The sequence below is a fragment of the Streptopelia decaocto genome, assembly GCF_964273445.1.
Source record: "Streptopelia decaocto genome assembly, chromosome: 2".
In the NCBI taxonomy this organism is placed as follows: domain Eukaryota; kingdom Metazoa; phylum Chordata; class Aves; order Columbiformes; family Columbidae; genus Streptopelia; species Streptopelia decaocto.
Window position 1 is genome coordinate 28,847,944 of NC_138655.1, and position 21,022 is coordinate 28,868,965.

A 21,022-nucleotide genomic window follows, 5' to 3' on the forward strand; every position below is an offset into this window, starting at 1 on the left:
AACACAGCATCTCCCCATTAGGGGAATTACTGTGAATGATGTATTTTTCTAAAACTTATTTGCATAATGCTATAAAAATTGTCAATAGTTTGAAAAAGTGCTATCAGAAACTTCATGTACAATTGATTGCATGTCTTACCACTGCCAAAGACATTTTACTTGGAGTATAAAAAAAGATACCCAATACCACACTGCCCAAAGACAGACTTCAAATGAGGGTGACCTTTTTTTCCAAAAATAGAGCTGCAGGTGCTAGTTATAAAACTGCAGCCTTCTCTATAAAACTTCAATTTCTTCAACAGAAAATACAAGACATATTCATAAAATCCATTTTTTTATTTTAATAAAATCCTTATAAATATGAAAACACTGGATCAACTCCACTGTTTTCAATATGTAAACAACATGTAAAACATTTATTTGTGCTATGAATCAGTAGCCTTAACACTTTATCTTCTGAGTCAAACAAACTTCCTGCAATTTGTAAACATTTTGTTCATGTTCTCCAGCTACTTATGTGACACAGAAACATATCAGATCCAACACTAAGTCTAAAAAAGGGTGTGAAAACATGCAACACACTCCTGTTCCTCTCCATGCACACTTTCCAATCATCCTCATTCAGAAAGAACAAGCCTGAGGTCTTTTCAGCTGCATTCTTCTCCCTCTGCCAGAAACCAAAAAGCGTCTGCAGATTTTTCCCTTTTGGTTAATACTTGTACGTGCTGCTGCTGCCAAATGCCTTTTATTTCTCCCATGGTCTATTTGTATCCTTCCTTCAGAAGGCATTGTGAGGCCTTGCAGCAATAGTAGCTATATTCTGGGGAGGAGAAAACAAAGTCCACCTACCTTAAACTAAGCTAAAATATCTATGTCTCTATGTCTAATTTATTCAGTTATAAAAAAGGTATATAAAGTCAATCCTGATTGTGATTTCTCTCATGTTTGTCTATCTAAGATCAAAAGACCTGTTGAGGTAAAAGGCACAGTCTACAAAACTTATTAAAGAAAAAAACAAACAAACAAATTCATGGAGAGCAGCCATGGAAGACGAGTTGGTCAGAAGTACTACAGAGACTGGTGGTAGTTGCTTCCCATGAAACCTCTAGCTGCCTCTTTCTGGTATCAGTGATTTCCACTATGTAGTTCTCACAGTTTAAGAGCAAATCTAATCCTATACTAAGCTATATCCTATGGAATGTTCATTAAAAATAATAAAAATAAATTTGGCGTAAAACAATTATATTCAAATAACAAAAGCTCCTGAGAGAGACACAGGCTCAAGTCAATTCATAAAGACACACATTTCAACACATGGCTATTGAGGGCTGATCTTTTATTAGATATTGACCTGACTGATTTCTTTGGCTTGCTCTAACTACTGTCTTTGGCCTTGGAATATCCGTGCAACCACCCAAGTTCAGCTATGCCAGCAGAACATCAGCCAGCACCTAGAAGACATGACATATCTGAGAAGTGCTGCGCTCCACTGCACAATGTGAGGTATTCAGCATGTGTTTTGCACTGCAGTGTGCAACTTGTCTTGTATGAAACAGCCTGGAGCAACAGCTGCCCCTGCCCCTGATTCTAAGTGGTACAAGACTGATGCTATGTGGATATAGTGTGATGAACAGTCCCTTCTTGTTCATCAAATGCAGCAGAGTAGATACAGGAACAGTTCCCTCTATGCCCTTCCACCTTGCGGTTTTCAGGTTTCAGGACAATTTCATCACTATTTGTGGTGGAATTCAGGAATACCTAAACCACCTGGCATGATCCTGCAATATACAAAAACCTCACTGTTTGCTTTCTAAAAGAAAATCAATCAGTACATCATTACTGCTATGAAGCAGTCAGAATTATAGGATCACACAAATATCTGTTTCACTTAAATGCTGTTAGTCATTACTGCTTTTTGTAGGAAGGTAAGCATGGTATTGCAAAAGTCAGCAATTAAATTATATCAGCCTTGAAATATCTTTTTCTCAAGAATTACAGTGTGAAGTCTTTTATAGAAGATAAATGTTATGTTAGAGACCAGAGCAATAATCCCAGAACAACCTTTACTGCCATTAGTATCAGGAATCCTGTTCAGAAATTTGGTGGCAAATTCTGGCCCTTACAATTAGCAGTGCGCTCCATGTGTGCGACGCCAACACCTCAGTGCTCCCAAACCAACGCACTCAAACACAGTCAGACCTGTTAACATCGATGAACCTGCAACAACTCAGGATGTTTTTGTCTGTGAGAAATGACTGCATGGTAACCAGTAACAAAACAACACTTATTTGTTAAAACAGCTTACCGAAAAAAAAAGAAAAAAATTAAAAATCACAAAGTATATTAACTATTAAAATTAATTCAGCCTTTGGTTTCAAAGGGAGACTATGCTGGCTTTACTCTTTTAATTCCTTCTGACTTGTCGTCCCTTCAAAGGCTGGGGAGGCCGGTAGTTTCTCAGCAAGCAGCAGGCAACCTCATCCTCAGCGGTGCTCAGGAGGCTGCGGAATTTGGCCAGCTGCAATCAAGAGAGACACAAGGTTCAACAGAGAAACCTCACTAATGAAAAAGCATGTGGTAAATATTAAGGTTACTTGCCTACCTTTTTTCCACCGGAAAGAATGGAACTGTGTTTTTCTATGGCATATGGGGAATGGCAGTTTCACCATTCCTGTCCTTGCAAATGAAGAACGATGACTAACAAGAAAATCTTCCAAAATACATGTCAGAATGAAATTGTGCATAGGTATTATTTGTTTCCTATATTCACACTTTGTCTTCCATAACCTGATTTAACCCAGGATTTTTTATATTTTTAAATTTGATTTTATAGCTTAGAGTTTCTGGAATGTTTTGTGCCAAAAATTAGATTTCTTACATGCACTTGTGTACATCTTCTTGTGCAAAGAGTATACTCACAATTAACCTGGAATAGTTGGTGTGGTCCTATAGAAAGCTTCTGTAATTAGCACTTATATATTAAACACGTACTCCAAATTTTTCCCTTGTGAAGACACAGAACAAACAGTTATTCATACCTCAGCATAAGCTTCTGTGCTTAAGTTGATCTCAACAGAAACCAAGATCAGAGCTTCGTGTGTCAACCTCAGGAAATCTGAGTCTGATTCCTGACCTGAAGTTTAGTATTTTCTCTAATTTCTATTATTTCCCATATTGACTATTTCTATATACCATTTTACCTCCCTCCTAGGTTATCAAAGGACAGCACAAAAATCATTCCATTATAATAGAGCATTTAATTTTATGGCACACTGCATCTCAATTGCATTAAGAGCAAAAAAGTCAATACTGTCTTGCTTCACTCCATTCTAAAGTTAACATTTGTGATTCAGGCTCCCTGTGATTTTCTAATAATGTTAAATTTATTTTTAATTTATTTCAATCTAAAAAAGTGCACCAAAAAGTAGTTAATAAATGGTAAAGACCTGAAATAAAACTTGATAATAAAATAAAATGGCAAATGGTATCAGTCATGGTGATGACTGATCAATTGGAATGGTGGACATTACGGGGAGCAAACACTTTTAGCTATATGCAAGCTTATATTTATAAGAATATAGCATATTTATACTTTTAAATATAAGATACAGATACAGTCTGTGAAAAATTACTAGCAAAGCATCACTGTATTTGACGTTGTTTCCAACACCATGTCCTCTAAACCTGTTACACACAGGTATTTCCACATACTATTTCACATTTTAGAATGTATCATTTATAGATTAGCCCAAATAAGAACATTTTAACCTGAAAAATGGCTTGTCTTTAGGCCTGAAGTTGATATCTTAACACAAAGTTTCAATCCTAGATCCCTACACATTGCAGCGAGTCTTACACAGCCAGACTGAGGGGAGTGGGGAAGAGACACAGATGAGACAAATGCACACGCTGAGCAAACACATTACTTCAGATCAGTTACAAACAGAATTTGAGGTCTCCTGACTAAAAAGCATCCTATTCAGTGAAGAGTCTCAACATTTTGCACATCACTGTTTCTGCCGAGTACGTGGCATAGTAATATTAACCAAGAATGAGACAAATGCTGTGGTACAAAAATCTCAAGGTTTACAGTGTGCCCAGAATATTTGTAACATATTGCAGGTGATGTACTTATCAACATCCAGTATTAGAAGCTATAATCTGACATAATTTCAGTGTCTTCAGTGGGAAAAACTCTTCGTACCTGAGATGATCAGCCCACTGGGTGTCACTGTTGCAACATTAATATATGGCACAAAGCTTAACAAGAAATGTACACAGACCTCTCATATATGGTATCACACTTTTCCTATGATAGCCTAACATAAAACCCAACTTATTACAGTTGTGTTTGCTTTTCATTATTTTCATAAATTCACCAAGTTTTACATATTTGGAATGCAAGAAGAAATTTACTGTTGATCTGCCAAATAAAAATGCCAGAGAAGAGCTTTGAACAAGATCTGCAAATAATCAAACTGAATGGAATCCCAGCATTTCTAAGTCTCAGCAGAACCATGTTTTTTCCCTAAGTTCCTTGTGGGTTATTTTTGATTGTTAATTTTTGAAGTATGCAGATTCTTTTTAAAAAAATGGATAATAAATACCTGTTACACACAGAAGGGCAATGAGAAGTCAGGATAAATATGATGGACATATTTTGTCCTTTGACAATTTGATAAGGTATGTAATGCCAAAGTCTGCAAAAAATATATTTTTAGGTGGCATTTATAATTTCAAGTCTTACAAAAGCAACATTTCTATAGCAGTGAAAAATCAAAATCACCTGCTCAGAACAAACATTTATGGGTTCTCTCAGGACAATCCAGATGACACTCTCAAGAAGAGGTGGAACAGTCAGAGAGCCAAAGTAAGTCCAGTAGTCCAGGGACTTTGGAAGCAGGCAGCTGGGATCAAAGTTTGTGAAGAGTGCTCGTTTACCCTGGAAAAAAAAAAAAAAAAAAGGAAAAACAAGGCAATATTGTTTAAAAGCATTAAAAGCAAGAGGCCATGATAAATCATGCCAAAGGAGGTAGAGCTTGTTCCACCATTGGGTAGGCTGGCAGTGCCCTGGGTGATGGCAGCAGCAAGCCAGTGTCCTCCTGGTGAGGTGTCACCTCTGCGACAGCTTTGCTGCTGCTGTCCTTGGCCAGCAGGATGCCAGCAAAGGCACCATGTTAACACAGGCTCCTGCAGGTACAAATGACCACAAGATGGGAATTGGAGGGAGAGATGAGAAGATGTTGGACTTTCAACGTGGTCTCTGTGGGACTGGCAGAGTGACCCCACAGGTTCCTGCCACCTGCTCCCCCTCCACATTTACTCCTCCCAGGTCCACTTCTCCCTGTTCTGGCTACCAGGTCAGAGGTGCCTGTATGAAACATGATTTTGTGAGTCTGGCTGATTTCTCTCACAAAAACAATAGGTTATTTCTCAACCTGTACCTGTACTCAACAAAACAGGGGAGAAAACTTTTTCCTCACCTTTTTCACAACTTTCCATAGTGTATGTTCTTCCCCTGTTACTATTCTCATAGCAACAGATTAGTCAGAGATTAGGTTCTGTGAGGAATTAGCCTTTTCCTCTGATCTCTTATTGTATAAAAATTATTATTTGTCTGCTTAGTTTTCAACTTAACCTTACAAGAATACTCCTAAACTCTCCTATATCAGTTAGATATGGATAGCTACAGAACTAGGGAACATGAAGGTGAAGGGAGTAGCAGCCAGGTTACCAAAAAAAGACCAATACAACAAAAGCAAGCATCAATATTAGTATTCTTATAGAAACATTTGTTCACCTTGATTCTGATGGTGTCCAAGCGGTCAGTGATCTTCTTCAGCTGAGGGTTGCATTCACCAATCTATTAAGACCAGAGAAAAAAGAAATACTTGAGCTCCAGAGAAAAATAGCAAAAATAAATAATCAAAAAGCAAATACATAATGAAACTGTTTTATACAACTTAACTGACTGATGGATTTTGTGAGTATAAGCCTGTGACTAGCTGGTGCTTAGAAATAGTACTGGTTGTAAAGAAGATGCACTCCCTCACTGGCAGTATTTATTCTGCCTGCTCATAGTAATTATTTCAGCTACAACAGACCCACAAACTTTACACTGCAGGGCAACAAAAGTAATTCATTTTTCATGTTTTATACGCAGAATATTAAAAGTTGCAGGCTTCCATCTGAAATTTGAATTGCTGAAAACAGTGAAAACTTCATTCTGATGTATCCCAAGGAGAATTTGTGTGCTAAGAAATCCAGTGAAACTTTCCTTGAATCATTATAATGTAAACTGGAAAGACGGAATTATTGAAGTTCTTTGAAACATCTCCCTGACTGCACCAGCACTGGCTGTGCTCTGGAAGATGTGGCAGCCAGGCTGAAACCACAGGTTTGACCAAAGCTATAGAGCTTTGCCATGGGTTGTGTGAATTCTCCATTTGCTTCTTCAGGCAGAAGTCAATGAAACCATTGCAAAAGTTTAATTTCATCTTAAAATGGATACAGAAGGCAAAGAGGTACATAACAACTATAAAGAAATTCTCCAGTTTCTGGTTTTGGGATGTTTTTTATTACTATTTTTTCAGAAGAAACTACCAGCTCAGAAACAAACTGTTAAAGAAACGTTCAAATCAAATCAGATTGCCTTCCTAAAGAAACCTGTTAGTCATGTACAAGTTATTGGGATCCATATATGAGCAGCTGAATTAAGTTCCACATCTTATGTTGTAAGGGAGTGCAGTCTAGCCAAACTGAAGAGTCTCATTGTCTTGAAAATGTATTAATCTTATATTTTTAATCTTCAAGGAAGCACAGCTTTCTATATTGGCAAGTAAATAGTATGAAGGAAACAGTATAACTTAATGCCCATTTGCACAAGTATGTCTTTAGTGATAATTACACCAACCATCACCATTATCCCTCTGGGCTCATAATGCAGATTTATGAGGTGGGTTGAGGCATTCTATTCTTACCTTCAGAAATACAGCCATGACTGCTAATCCATCTGACTGACGAGCTGCCTCGACAAAACTGGAATACTTCTCTGCATTCCAATGGACCACATGAAGCTGAAAAGCAAGAGACACAGACAGCATCAACTCTCGCTGAACTCAAATAGTCACAAATTAATACTACAACTTTAACCGGTTTGCATACTCTACTTCACTCTTTTGTATTAGGAGCCATCCAGTTTTCTAAATGCAAATACTTAATGAAATTGGTAAGTATGTAGTTCACACAAATGGTGAAAGCATTTCCAGTGGCTGGGATTATTCAAAATTTAGCAAGAATCAGCACACCACAGTGCCTGGCAAACTGCTGTTAGGTCCCCAGATTTTGAACAGAGAAGCTAAGACAAGATATCCCAAGGTTATATAACTAAAGCTTTTAAATCCATTTTTAGTACAGCTGATTTAAAAAACTGACTGTAAATCACAAGGATGTCATTAGCATTTTGCTCCTCTTTTTCCTTAATCAAGCTTTCAGTAACATTAATCAGCCACATAAATAGCTAGAAAACAGGCAGAGGAACACACATTAAACTTGCACTGACCCCTTTTCCCTTGTTTAGTTTAAGCTGAGCATCAAGATTTCATTTTTTATACTTTCCAAATGTCTCTTTCTGTGATTACCAGTAGTTAGGCACTCACAAACAGCTTGGTTATCTCAGGTTTGAGCATTTGCATTTCCAACATGCATTACTCTGGAACTGTCCTGTGGTAATTGCTTAAGCAGCTTAAAAACACCACTTAGCCAAGTGGGGAAAGAAAAACCCCATCATGTCTACCCCCATCCCACCTCAGCTCCTCCTGCTAAGCCAGGTTTTTTAAGTCCTGGCCATGTTCTGCAGCAGGAGCTCCTGGATCCTGGGAAGCACCAGGACATCCCAGCCTTGAGCAATGCTCCAACTGCTGAGCTGCAGAGAGCACAAACACACAGCACTTAAGATTAAGTACTTCACAAACATTAATTACTCCCATAAGTTCTCAGTGATTAGTTAATCTTACTACACATAGTTTTAAAAAGAAATATAAAGAGAAGGTCAGAAACAGGTCACGGTACTGGCTTTTCTAAAATGAGTGACCATCTTGTCAGACTTTGAACTTTAGGAGTGCTGAAAAGCAGCTCCACTGAATGACTTAAAATTAGATGAATCCATGGGGAAAAATAAAAAAGGCACACTTTTGGAATGCAGCACTTTAAGACCTCTAGAGTAAGAGCAATTTATGAAAGCTGGAACTTGCTTTAAATTATTTCTATGGGAAGCAACACAGCTGCATGGCTGAAATAGGGATCTAGGAGTGTGAAGATTTTTGCTCTAAATCTCAATCCCTGCCTAACCTCTATGAGTTTTAGTTTTGCATATCTGTAAAACAGAGCTGTTACTTGCTGTTATTGGGTATAATTAATGTTCGTTAAGCACTTGGACTCAGAAGTGCTGAAACATTGCTTCCAGCAAGTAAGGAATCCCCCTGAAATCAACAATAATAATACATGTATGCTCACGACGAAACACGTGCTGGCTCACAGCTTCACAGATCCTTGAAGGAAAGTTGCTAAAAATATCTTAAATTAAACTAGGAGGAGAACACAGTTCACTAAACCGTTCTCGAATGCATTAGGATACTGGAGGTCATAGCGCCTGCACCACTCACTAATACAAGTTTACAAAAGCTACATTGAACAACTTTTAAACTATTACATTTTTACATACACAAAAAGGAAACAGATACTCTCAGTCAGAATTTACTTTTATTGTGCATTTAAAAAAACCCAAGAAAACAACAAAGAACAAAAGGCAAAATTCCCACAGCTAAATAAAGCCCACACCCCCGCCCTGATAGCTTTGCCATCCTCCCCCAAACCAAACCACCACCCCCAAAACCAAAACCCCCAAACAGAGCTGTGGAACACTTTTGGGTACAGCCCCATTCTCAATGGCTTGTGACTTCTCTTTAAGGAATATATCCGGTCTTACCACCGCTCTGTCACTGCAGCTTGTGAAGAGACCTTGATCAGACCATACGTTGTCATAAATAATGGAGCCATGGATCCCTTCTGCTTCCCGGTGGGATTAGGGAGCCGAACCTTGCAGTCTTCTTTACCTATACACTAATTCCTTCTTCGACTTGGTTGATGCTTTTTCTTGAAATCTTACACATCTTCCTTATAAAGGTGAGCACTGAAACCATCTTCATGTCTCCTTCTGAGATATTTTCTTTTTTGTGAATAGTGCTCAGAAGACTTGATCTTAATACTGGGTTTCTTATCCCCAAGCCAAAGTGCCATCTAGAGAGCTTCTTCTGGAAGGTTACCCAACCAACAGGTAACGGAAAGGTTTTTAGACTGGCTAGAAATTCTGAGATATTTTCTCCTTCCATTTGGTTTCTTAGATGGGAAAGATATATATATTTTCTCAGCTAGAAATTTGGTTTTGGTACTTAATGGTTTTAAAGCACCTCTATTAATTCTTTATATTCCATCTCACCTGGTTCCTGTGGAAAACATAAGCCTTTAAACACTGCAAATGTCACTTTTCCCCATTAGTTTTAGAAATTTAGAATTTTTTTTCTGACCATTATCTCTTATAGCATTTTCAGTAAAATCTGATCACACCACTGTGCATACATTTCATTTTTTTTCTTCTTTAGTATTATGTCTTTTGTTTGTCCATTACCATTTAGTTTTATACTTTTTACTTCTTTTTAACCCCAGAAAACTCTTCACTGTCTGAATTATTTGTTGCTAAAGACCTCAGTTTCATCAAAACACTCCATGTTACTTCTGTTTGCAAAGAGGAATCAGACACTGAATTTATGCTCCAGACTACTCAAATGCAGCGGAGGAGACAGAGCAGGAGCAGAGTCTCCCTGCCCGAGCAGAGGCTGCTCCTGTCCCTGGGGCGCGCTGCCTCCACCGAAACGCTGCACCTCCAGCAGGCACCCCACCAGTGTTCAGGTGCGGTTCATAACCATCACATTGCTAAGCGCACCGCAAGATGCAACTCTCCTAAGTCTTGCATACATTTTACACTGCACAGGCCCCAAATCAAGTAATTCTGTGGTTTGCAACTGAAGCTGACTGTGAAAATATTCTCCAAGGAAGAGACAGCGAAAGACAAAGTTTAAGGTAACTCTTGAATATTAAATCTTGCTCTTATCATGCTCTTGTCTTCTGTACTCTTTTTTTTAATCCTCTCCAAAGCTTTCAAATACATTCTTTTTTTGAGAAAGGACCAAACATGTAACACTTCAGGAAGACCTCCTGTCTTTCAACAAAATGGGGGGAGAACAAAGAGTGGGAAGAGGAGGGGCAACATGATTCTCACAACAGAAAAGGAGTCACAAGGTCAGAGGCAAAGCCTTACCTCTGCTGCGTACTTCATCCCATCCACCGTGTGCTCCGAGCCGGCCTCATCGTTGGACCCCCAGTGGAAGTGGATCTGGCGCAGCCTGTAAGTCCCGCTGAGCGGCCCCCCGGTCAGCACTGAAACCCAAGCAGAGGACAAGGCTTCACCGCAGGAACGGGAGCCCTAACCCACATCTTCTAACCCCACACCAGACTTCAGCCTTCGGGCGGTCCCCTCCTTCTCAAACGCGGACTCGGACGGCTTCCCATTTCTTTGAAGTACTGCAGAAACCCCCACTTGTCCAGAATCTGACTTTCAAAATTGCATTTATGTGTAGATTAGTGGATTATAGCCCACTAAAGAGTTTGTTGTTATCAGCAGGTTTGTCTTGCTACAGGCTGGATATTTCTCAGAAGATGGGAAAACATTTCTATCTTGCAAGTGGTTTCCTCTCTTGAATTATATAAAAGATTCACTAAGAAACTTAGCTTAGAATACAGGTTTTATGAATAAAGGGTAGGATCAGTAAAACATAATGTGAACAGAATTTCTTCACTTTGAAATTTGGAGGAAAGTTTGTGGAGCTTAAAAAAATTTCAAAGCTCTTTCCTTCATTTGCAACTAGATCCAGTTACATAAGGTCTGAGAAAAAGGGGTATATACTAACATAAATAAAATGAAGCCAACACTACATATACATTGTACAATTACGATATTACTTACACTTAATTAGCCATTTATTTTGACTTAACACACATATGGATGGGCTTTTTATTGTTTTGCTTCTTCAAGTGCTCATATTTTGCTAATCACAGGTGGATCCAAAACATCTCTGCACAGAAGGCTGAATTCAGTAAGATTCCTTATTCACCACAAAACAAATAACCCCACTCTCCTGGCTCCATATCTCCTCTGAGGGTTTGGGAATTAGACTGGGCTGGTTTACTGGTTCATTATAGAGATTTTAAGGGGAAAGTATGGGAGCTTTAACCAGATGGCTTTTGAATTAAGACCATTTGGGAGGACAACGGTCATTTTTTATCTCTTCTAGATTTAGTGCAAAACCTGAATTTTAGGAACAAAGTACTACCAAATAAAGATAAAAGAAGAATTTCTTAAGTTGCCTGTCTGCTAACAGAAGCAGCCAGGCTAATGAAAAGGAACTGGAAGTGTTTATCTGTGGGGAAGAATATCTGACCTCCTTAAAACTTCCAGCTCTAAAACATGCTCTTACAGAGCCTATAAACCTAGTCAACAAAGGGGATGGGGAAATGGCACTCCTCAAACAAATTCCTTCTTTCAAGATGTGAAAATGTGGAGACAAATGATCCTAGAAATGTGTAATGACTGATGTTCTAACTGGCTGCGGGAAGACAATTATGTAGAAATGCATCAGCATTCAACGAAATACCTCTGCTGAAAAATGTGGAAAATAGCCTGATGATATATTTGTATCACATCATACGGTGATGGTACCCTTCCATTCCAACAGTAATTAGGGAAGAAGTTAGTCAGAAGCTATTTAAGGCAAATATCAGTATCTCAAAGGTTGAAGAGAGCTGGAAGAAGAGGCCTCTGAAACATCAACAGACCAATCTCAGAGAATGGAGGTAATGTGGTAACAAAGAGGATAAACAGAATTACACAAACAGTCACAGACTTGACAGTCAAGTTTCAGTTCTGGCCAAAGTGAAGAAATAGTTCATATGAAAGTCAGTTAATTAAGTATTAAAAGATGCTAATGTATTTAGTACCAATTTTTTTGTTTTTTTCATAAAACCACCGTATGCCAAGAGTGCTTACTTCACAAGGGTGCCCCAGAGGCCAAATTTTGGCCCTAGGAAATTCAGTATTTTTTGATCAATGACCTGAAAGAAAACAAAAGCATTACTAATAAAGTTTGTCAGTGACAAATATTAGGGAAAATAGTGAATAACTCAGTTTACAGATATGGGACTTGAATTCTTTGATAAGTAAGGCATAATAATGGTGAAAATGTAAAGCCATATATGTGAACTGAAGAATCTAGTCCACACAAATAAGATACGGAGTCTCCTGAAGAAGACTGGGGATTACATTTGTTAATTATCTAATCAACACCTGCCGGTGCTTTGCCACAACACGAACTATATCCTTGGAGATAAAGCCTGAGGAAAAAAGTAAGAAGAGGATTGCATTACCACTGCTTTGGTACCGGTGTAAGCCTGCAGAAATAAGTACTGTGTTCAGGCTCTGTCACTTCATGGATGGAGTTAGAAAGTGGAAGAGATTCTTGGTGTATTCATATTCATGTTTATTGCTTTTTTTAAAAAAAAGAAAAGGAGTTTGAAGGCTGACTTGTTCTAATTCACACCAGAAATAACATGCGATTTTGATTCCTTTAAATTGTGAGTGTAATTAACAACTAGAACCACTTACCAAGGGCTGTGGTAGGTTCATCATCGCTGGAAATTCTGAAATCAAAATTGTATGTTTTTCTAAGAGATGTGCTTTGGTCCACCCACACCTACTAGGCTTGAAGCAGAGATTAATTCTGGGTAGTCCCGTGGCATCTGACACACACCATGTCAGACCAGGTCACTGATGGTCAGTAGATGATTTTCAAGTAACAATCTGATGTTGCTTGTATCAACAGGAAATGTAAGAATTGAACTAAGACTGTCCGGAGAAAGCAAAGTATGATGTTATCTCCATCTAGGTCTCTCCCTGTTGCCACTATAAGCCAATAGTTCCTCAGGACTAATGGACAGTGATCACAAATTAGTCTTCCTCTGGCTTTGGCCCTTGTGAATGCACCATGTGGGCTTGGATCCTCAGCTAAGCCTCACGCAGCCACAAGAGGATTTTATTGCTCATAGAAACTGCACTCCTACAGTTTCACAGCAAGGTGTGCTAGCTTGCCTACTATCCAAGAGAAAGCTTTAAAGATGAAGGCACTAACATTACAAAGACTGCGTTAAACCAGAGAACTTCTAAATAACAATTATTGCTTGCAAAAAAAAGGAAGCTACATACTTCTAGAAAAGACAGGGATAATAATAACTTTCAGAGAAGAAAAGAGATCACTTGGGATATATTTCATTTGCTCTGTATTGGCTCTTTCCTGACACAACATGTCCAGGTATGGATTGTAAAAAAAAAAAGGGAAAAAAATAGAACCAAACCTGCAGCTAAAGTCAGATAAGAGACTTGAGCGTTTCAGTTGGAATGAACCTGTAATGAGACACAAAGGATTCATCTGCAGTGAGAGAGAGCAGCACTTGAAAAATCATACATAATACTGTTCAAACAGGGGGGCTGGAGCTTTCTAGGTGGTTGGGGTGGAACAAACCATCCTTGTGTGAAGGGAATCCTAGTACTTTCTGAGAAATGCAACCTCAAACTCACGTCCAAATATGTTCCCACATTGTATCATACTGAAAGACAGGGAAAAAAAAAAGGAATCTCTCATGTGGAGAAGCAAAGCCTTACTGTTTATGAGGAGTTCGTACCCAACAGCGAGAGCTGCCCAGGCCATCTACACTCTGTTGTGGAAACAGTAGAAGAAGACACAGCATGACAGGAAAGGAACATACCTGATTTGTTGACAGTGTCATCAAACTCAACACTGGTGGAGTGCCCATTGTTCAGGATGATTTTAGCAGAAGCCGGATCATAATTGGGATTTAGAGGGCGGAGAGAAGGATCATACTTGGTTTCTTCAGTTTTGATGTCGATGGGTGACTGACGGTCTCCATTAGCAATAGGAAAAACTTCCTTCCAGTGGGCAGGCCCTGCAACACATTGGAGGAGAAGTCTAAATTAATGGCAGCGCCCTGCTTCATATGAAAGACAACGCTGCTTGAATTTCTCTCGGTTGCGTCTTCTAAATTCAAAAAGGGTGCATCAAAAAAAGCAGATAAAAATACTCAGCCACTTTCACTGCACCACATTGCAACAGCAGCTCTCAGGACACCTTTATTTACCTTGCACCGTGTATCTAATGGTATTTGGCCTTTGAGCAAGGCCACATGCAGTAGGTAGATATTTAATTATTCACAGTTAATACTCAACTACGCACAAGACATATCCAACAAAATGCTCATTCAAATCAAGCATCCTTTATCCAACCGGCACGGTGCCCCAATAAATTCTGGACATGCCATTTTTACCTAATATCAAGTCTCATGTCTTTAAGGATTACCTCCTCTCTATCCAAATCCCTGCTTTAAGAGTTTTTTTTTTAATATATATACCTTAGTCATTGGCTGCAAAATACCTGAGAACACATCTTCTGAATGAAATGGGGAAATGTCAAAAAAGATGAAAAGGTTGAGCGGTGGGCAGACTCTCCTGGGGCCTGATGGCAGCGTCTGTAACCTGAGCATCACTGCACAACCCATCACCTCCTCTCAGCCCATCAGCCCTGCAAACCAGCTGTCACAACACACCCACACACTAATATAGTCCAGGCAAAATCAGCAAAGAACAGGAACACTCAGGACAGTTGTGCCTGCACAAAGTCTGGGTTTCTACTACCTCCAGATCTTCCAGACACAGACTTGCACCACCATTCACCAGGGTTTGCTAGAAATTAAACACTAAAGAAGCTGTTAAACAATACTAGTGATCCCGGGCTAACCTTGTTCTCTCCATGCAAGCTAAGCCAAAAGTCAGTTGGAAAGCATTATCTCTGTAAATCAACAATACAGATATGAGAAAAATGGCAAATGTCATTCTAAAACAGTAAGAGCTTAATTGATGAGATGTGTGAGGTGTCTGTTCTTATCTACCAAACATCAGAGAGTCCTCAGCAAGAATATATGTGCCACCATTGAATCACAGTTGGATGATAAACAACACAAAAAGAGGCCATAGAAGAAAAATAGGAACAGTAAGTTGCCTGGGAGATATATTCTATAAGGTAAACACAGCAAACAAGATTAAGGATGGAAAAGAGGGTAAGGGAAAAGGGAAAAGTTTGCAGAGCATATGATCTTTCAGTATTATAAAGAGCATAGCACTTGTTTTTCCTCCAGGTTTACCATGGGTAAGAAGCATAATAAATCACCTATGAGAGACTGGATATAAGAAAAACTTAAATATGAGCATCAGAATCTGATTTTGTAACATCTGCGTCACCGGAAATCTTGTAACTCCCTATACTGAAGGTAACTGATCTCAGTCTAAAAATCAGCCCGTTGTTTTGGGTCTTTCTGGATGGCTTAGCACTTAAGTAAACATGACAACAAAAAAGGGATTAAAATGTATTATGCTGTGATTAATAGCCTAACATCAAAAGTTGTTAGATAGTTTTCTCTCCTTGACTTCAAAAGGAGTGAACATAGCTCAGAAACTCACAGGTGGTAAAATAGCCCAAGTGCCCGGGCAGTAAATCAGGGAAGGGAGCGTCCCAGGGTGCCGTCGGGCAGCACCAAATAATGGAAGAGTGAAGGAGTAGCTTGTACAGACCAGCCTAAGACTCAAACCTCAGGCAGAACAAAGGCAAAGGCCTTCAGTCTTGAGTTTGTTAAAACGTCACTTTGTTAATAACTTTGTTAACTAAACTCATTAAGCAAACTGCTTCTAAGAGAGAAGATAAAAATCCTACTGGTTTGAAAAACAAAGTTGTTTAAACTTATTTCTTCTCATTTCACAAACAGTCATCAAAGCTATTAGATATTTTAATTACATATAGTTTAGCATATGATAAAATTTTAATTGTGTTTAGGTACTAGCACCTTGTAGAGATGAAATGCACAATTTTATTAACTGAAGAACTACTCCATCATTTATACCTAACTAACTGCTGTTATTTAGGATGCTTAGAAAAAGCTTATTGCTACATAATTTTAATGCTTAGGATACTCCTAAACTGAGAAAAGGCAAAATATATTTATGTGCTTAACTCCTTTGTCCTATTGCTCTGTGTCAACAATTATTGTACAGCAAATAATATGAATGATTTGCATTCATAAATATGAATGTGTCAAAAAGAGGAACCAAGGCTGTGATTCTGGCATTAGCTAATTATCCAACAATAAACTTCAGTTCTAAAAAGACATTGTACTTGCTTTTGTACTTGTCCTTAGCTTAGATGACCAAAATAATCTCTTGCTTTGGTGATTAAACATATGTCAGTAACATAAGACTGCCAGAAATCTGACTTTTCAAAATATACAGGAAAAGATCAATCAACTTCATCTTATTTTGCACCGCTTAGTTATATCAAGTGGTATTCCTTACTAGATTATCTACCAGCAATCTAATAGAATCATCATACTCTTACAATTCTACAAAAACTGTGGCTCAATTCATTACTAGGGTTTCCATTCCAAAGCAAGCTTTGTGTATTACTGTTGGAAAATAAGTCATTACAGTTGAAAGAGATGCTCAAATACGTGTCATACAACCAGATTCAAGGCAGTGGGATCTCCAGGGTGAAAATTTATCCTGAATTTGGACCTGAATTATACGCCTCCATCTCAACATAATGTGCAGTTTAATTTCCTAGATATGTACTGTAAGACATACCCAAGAAAGTGTAACTCACTGATTCACCTCCCTTCATTTTTTAATTTACGGGAGGAACATGATTAAATATACCAGTTTTTGAACTTATGAAATCCCCTCCTGTTGATGGGAAAACATTCTTTTGCTAGAGGAGATTACCTAGAAGCTCTTAACAAAAAACAAACAAACAAACAAAAAAAGAAAAAGAAAAAAAAAAAAAGAAAAGAAAAAAAGCTGTTGCAACCAAGATTTAGGACAAAAAAAATAAATCATCTGCTCTGAAGATTGCATGCCTTTATTTTGGACACAGATTTGCCAAATGCAATGCACAGCCCTGTCACTTTTAGATTAGACTATTGCTACTCATGGTACCCACCAGCGTTGCACAAATAATTCAGTTCACAAACTAGATCTCAGCAGGAAGACAGGTAGGAGTTAGTCAGGAAATGCAACTCGCTATAACACCTAAAGGCGGTGCTTTTGTACCCAGCTGGAGTTAAAGGTGATGTGTTTCCTAAAAAGGCAAAATTAACTTGAAACAAGCCCAGCAGAGACATCGCACCATCTGGTTGAGTTGCAGTGAGCCTCTGTGCTTGCATAAATACAGTACAACTAGATGATCTCCAGAGGTCCCTTCCAACCCCAACTACTCTGTGGTTCTACATAGGTGAAAAAGTGGATTTTTTTTTTTTTTTCTGAAAGTTTGCTATTATATGCAGAAAGTTTATTAGTTTAATATGGTCTGACCTCTGCAGGATCACATCCTTCTTTATTCCTGAAGAGAATCCATTGCCCAGTTTGTCATATACAAAATGCTTAAAGTTAGGTTTGCAAGTAATTTAGTTGCATATTAGGTTACAAAAATATTAGGTCTAATAAAAACAATAGGAAATTCATAATGGGTAAAATTATGTGCTTCTTTTTAAAGCAGATAGCAAAAATATGTAATTATTCTTAGAGAAATAAATAGTATAAGGAAGCCATATCCCTTTTTATTTATAAAATACCTCAGTGTTCGAGTTGTAACTAGACCAAGAGAAGTTTGCAGTAAAACACAATACACATAAGCCCTGCCCATAAATTTTATTTAAAAAATAGTAAACCAAAAGCAATTGATTCTCAATTTGTCTTTTAACTAAGTCAGTTCCCCAGTTAACTAAGGGGAATGTTTCTGTGAAGGGTGAGGACATTTCCCTCTTCACAGGAACCCTGAGCAGCTAAGTAGCAGCACCTTCTAGTAGAAGGTGTCCTTGCCCATGCCAGGGGAGTTGGAACCAGATGATGGGTTAAGGTCCCTTTCGACCCAAACCACTCTATGATTCTATGAAGAAAAGCACACATGATGCCACACCAAAGCCACTTTTCAAGACCTCAGTATTATGCCTCCATATAGAAGCACCTTCAAAACTATGAGGCAATAACAGTGGCAAGAAAACAGAGACCGAGGTTTGTATAAAAACAACATAATGCCTCTTTGCATTTCAGAAATATATGCATCAAAGCAGAGAAGAATACTTAATTCTGTGTGTACCAGATATACCACATATGCAGACACATATATCTAATATTTGACAGTTTACTTTATGCACGTAATGATTTATGTTGTTATTACTGCTAAGAGGCAAATTAATTTTTGTCTGCTTTAAAAAAAAACAACAAACAGTGCTTTTATCACTGTGAGTAACAAATGCAGCACTCAGATTGAACGCAGATGTCTTTCCAACTCTTTATGAAATCAACTTTAATATATGATTGCACCAAACTTAATTAATTTTTAAATTTACTTATTTCTGTCTCCTTAGTTGCAAAAACTAATCTTAGGAATCTCAGGGAAACTATTCAGGACCATGCAGAGCAACATCTTTCAAGAACTCGAGCAATCTCCTGCATCTGCTATTCAGTGAAACAATAAACAAGCAAAACCAATAAAACAAATGCATAAGAAGACAAAGAGCTGAGAAATAAAACTGATGCTAGGGAAGAGCAGTGAGGTGTTGGATATCCACACCTCTCATCATTAGTTGCTTGGGAGAGGAAGGGGACAAGGGGATAAACTGATGAGGAACTACCCACCCCTGCTGCCGGGGGCTTCAAGAGAGGACAGAGAAAGCCAAACTCCACCCCAAATACGTTATCAGCTGGTAAACAGAGTTTCATAGGAGAAATGGGGCCTCAAGCAAGGTCCAGGGCCACCCCGATAGAAATTCTGGTGCCCTCCCCTTCCTAGAAGTTGAGAATAGCAAAGGAGGAGGGATAGGATAAGGGAGGGAAAGTGAGCTTCTTATCTGGACAGTGCAGGTAAAGTCCACAGCACTCTTGGAAAACATACGGAGAAACAAAATTGAAAAACAAGACGCATTTACGTCTTCACGGGAGGGGTAGAGGAGACTGCACAACTGTAGATAACAAGCCTAATAAGATAACATTGCCGTGATCCACCACCACCCAGTTTTTCTGGAAAAGTATATCCATCCAGAAAAGATTGAACAAAAGGACCAGGCAGGAAAGGTAGTACTTGCGCAAACAGTATTCCAAAGTCCAAGTAATAATATAAACAAAACATACTACTATAGACCTTAGTATATGCAAATATATAGCTTTCTTCTTTTACTATCATGGTGATTTATTTATCTGTGTATTATAACAGACAACATAAGTTATTCTATCTACTTTATCAGAGCTGACTCTCCCAATCTACAAAAGCACTTTCAGTTCTACTTGCATGACTTGTGAGCCAGTCTGAACACAGCAGCAGTGTTTGCATGACTTACAATGCAAAACAGAAGAAAGTCTTTAAGCGTGCTGATGAGCACATCTTGGGACTTCAAAGACCGACAAGATTAAGGAAACCATGAAACAAGTGAAATCCAAAAGCATCTCCTCTCAGGTGCATAGTTATGCATTCAAACAACTGAGTCTAGTATCTGGTATTTCCCACCATATAACAGAGCAGAGCACAGCCAGAGCCAGAAAGTCACTGCCAGTAGAGCAGCTCTGGTCAGCGTGACCGTCTAATAAATACTTGATATGTACACACAACTCGTTGACTAGACCAGCAAACGATATCCCTACAGGGAATGAGGCACACCAATGTTTCCAAATCCGAGCCAACCTCCCACCCGACTCCGGCAGGCAACGCTGCACGCATGAAACACCTCTCGCAGCAGCCAGCCTTGCACCATTTCGAGACAAAAATCTGCTCGGCCTGACGTTGCAAAGCCTCGACAGCATTCCAGCTCACTCAGCCTGCCCATGGGCTCGGGAGCTGCCGCAGCCACCTGCGGGACCTGCCCTCGGGGCGGCCTCCACTGGCCGCCGCGACAGCGAGACCGCCTCGACGGCCCCGCGGGGAGCACGGCGGCCACCCCAGGTCGCCCGCCCGCCGCCCCTCGCCGCCCTACCGTTGTGCTCGTCGTATCCCCAGTGCAGCATGGCTCTGGTCTCTGCCGGGACAGGACAGGACGGGAGAGGTGCCCGCGCAGTCACCGCCGCCCGCTTTGAAGGCGACGGGCGGCGACGCCCCGATGCTCGGGCGCCGATAAGGCGCCTGCAGCGCTCCGCGCCCGCGCAGCCCGGCCCCGGCCCCCCCGTGCCGGTTCTCGGCCCCAGCGCCGTCGGGGCGGCCCGGGGGCAGCGGCTCCCTGGCAGCTGCCGTGCCACCGCGCAAGGGACCGCTCTGACAAAGTAGGTATTACCGCTCCGTCAGTCACCTTTCCGCAAGTGCCGCGAGTTGTGCGGCGAAGAAAGACAAGGGAAATAAGTGTTTGTTTCTGGGGTTACTTCTCTCCGCCACACCCCCCGAAAGTAAAGCGGAGTGAGCATCGCCGCCCGGTCCTGCTGCGGGCTCTCCTGGGCCCCTCCCGCCGTTCACCTTGACATTGGCCGCAAGAAGATACACCCCATAGACAGAAGGGTTTCCTACAACCCACTAGGCTTTGTTTGTTTGTTTTTAAACTCCTGTGTTTTAGGCACTGTCCCGCATGCGATTTGACATCGTGGCGTCTCACTCGGTGGTCAGCGGCAGCACGAGCAGCAAGCTCAGCCTTCCCGTGCCGGCAGCTGGCTGGGGAGAGCGGGGCCAGGGGTCGCTGGGAGGGGAACGCTGGGAGGGGGTCGCTGGGGCTGAATTGCCGCCCCGGAGCCGGTCAGAGGCGAGCGGGCAGCGGATCGCAG

General features: G+C 40.0%; 1 protein-coding gene across 1 annotated transcript; it reads right to left on the reverse strand.

The window, feature by feature from the left end:
• Positions 1 to 317: 317 nt before the first annotated feature.
• On the reverse strand, positions 318 to 20,456 carry LOC309437039 (carbonic anhydrase 13-like). The gene is made up of 7 exons (XM_082046897.1): positions 20,251 to 20,456; positions 13,933 to 14,130; positions 10,376 to 10,494; positions 6,981 to 7,076; positions 5,801 to 5,863; positions 4,787 to 4,942; positions 318 to 2,518 (listed from the first exon to the last, which is right to left on the reverse strand). Exons 1-7 carry the CDS (start codon positions 20,279 to 20,281, stop codon positions 2,405 to 2,407), a joined length of 777 nt encoding a protein of 258 aa, XP_081903023.1. The 5' UTR covers positions 20,282 to 20,456; the 3' UTR covers positions 318 to 2,404.
• Positions 20,457 to 21,022: the final 566 nt, after the last annotated feature.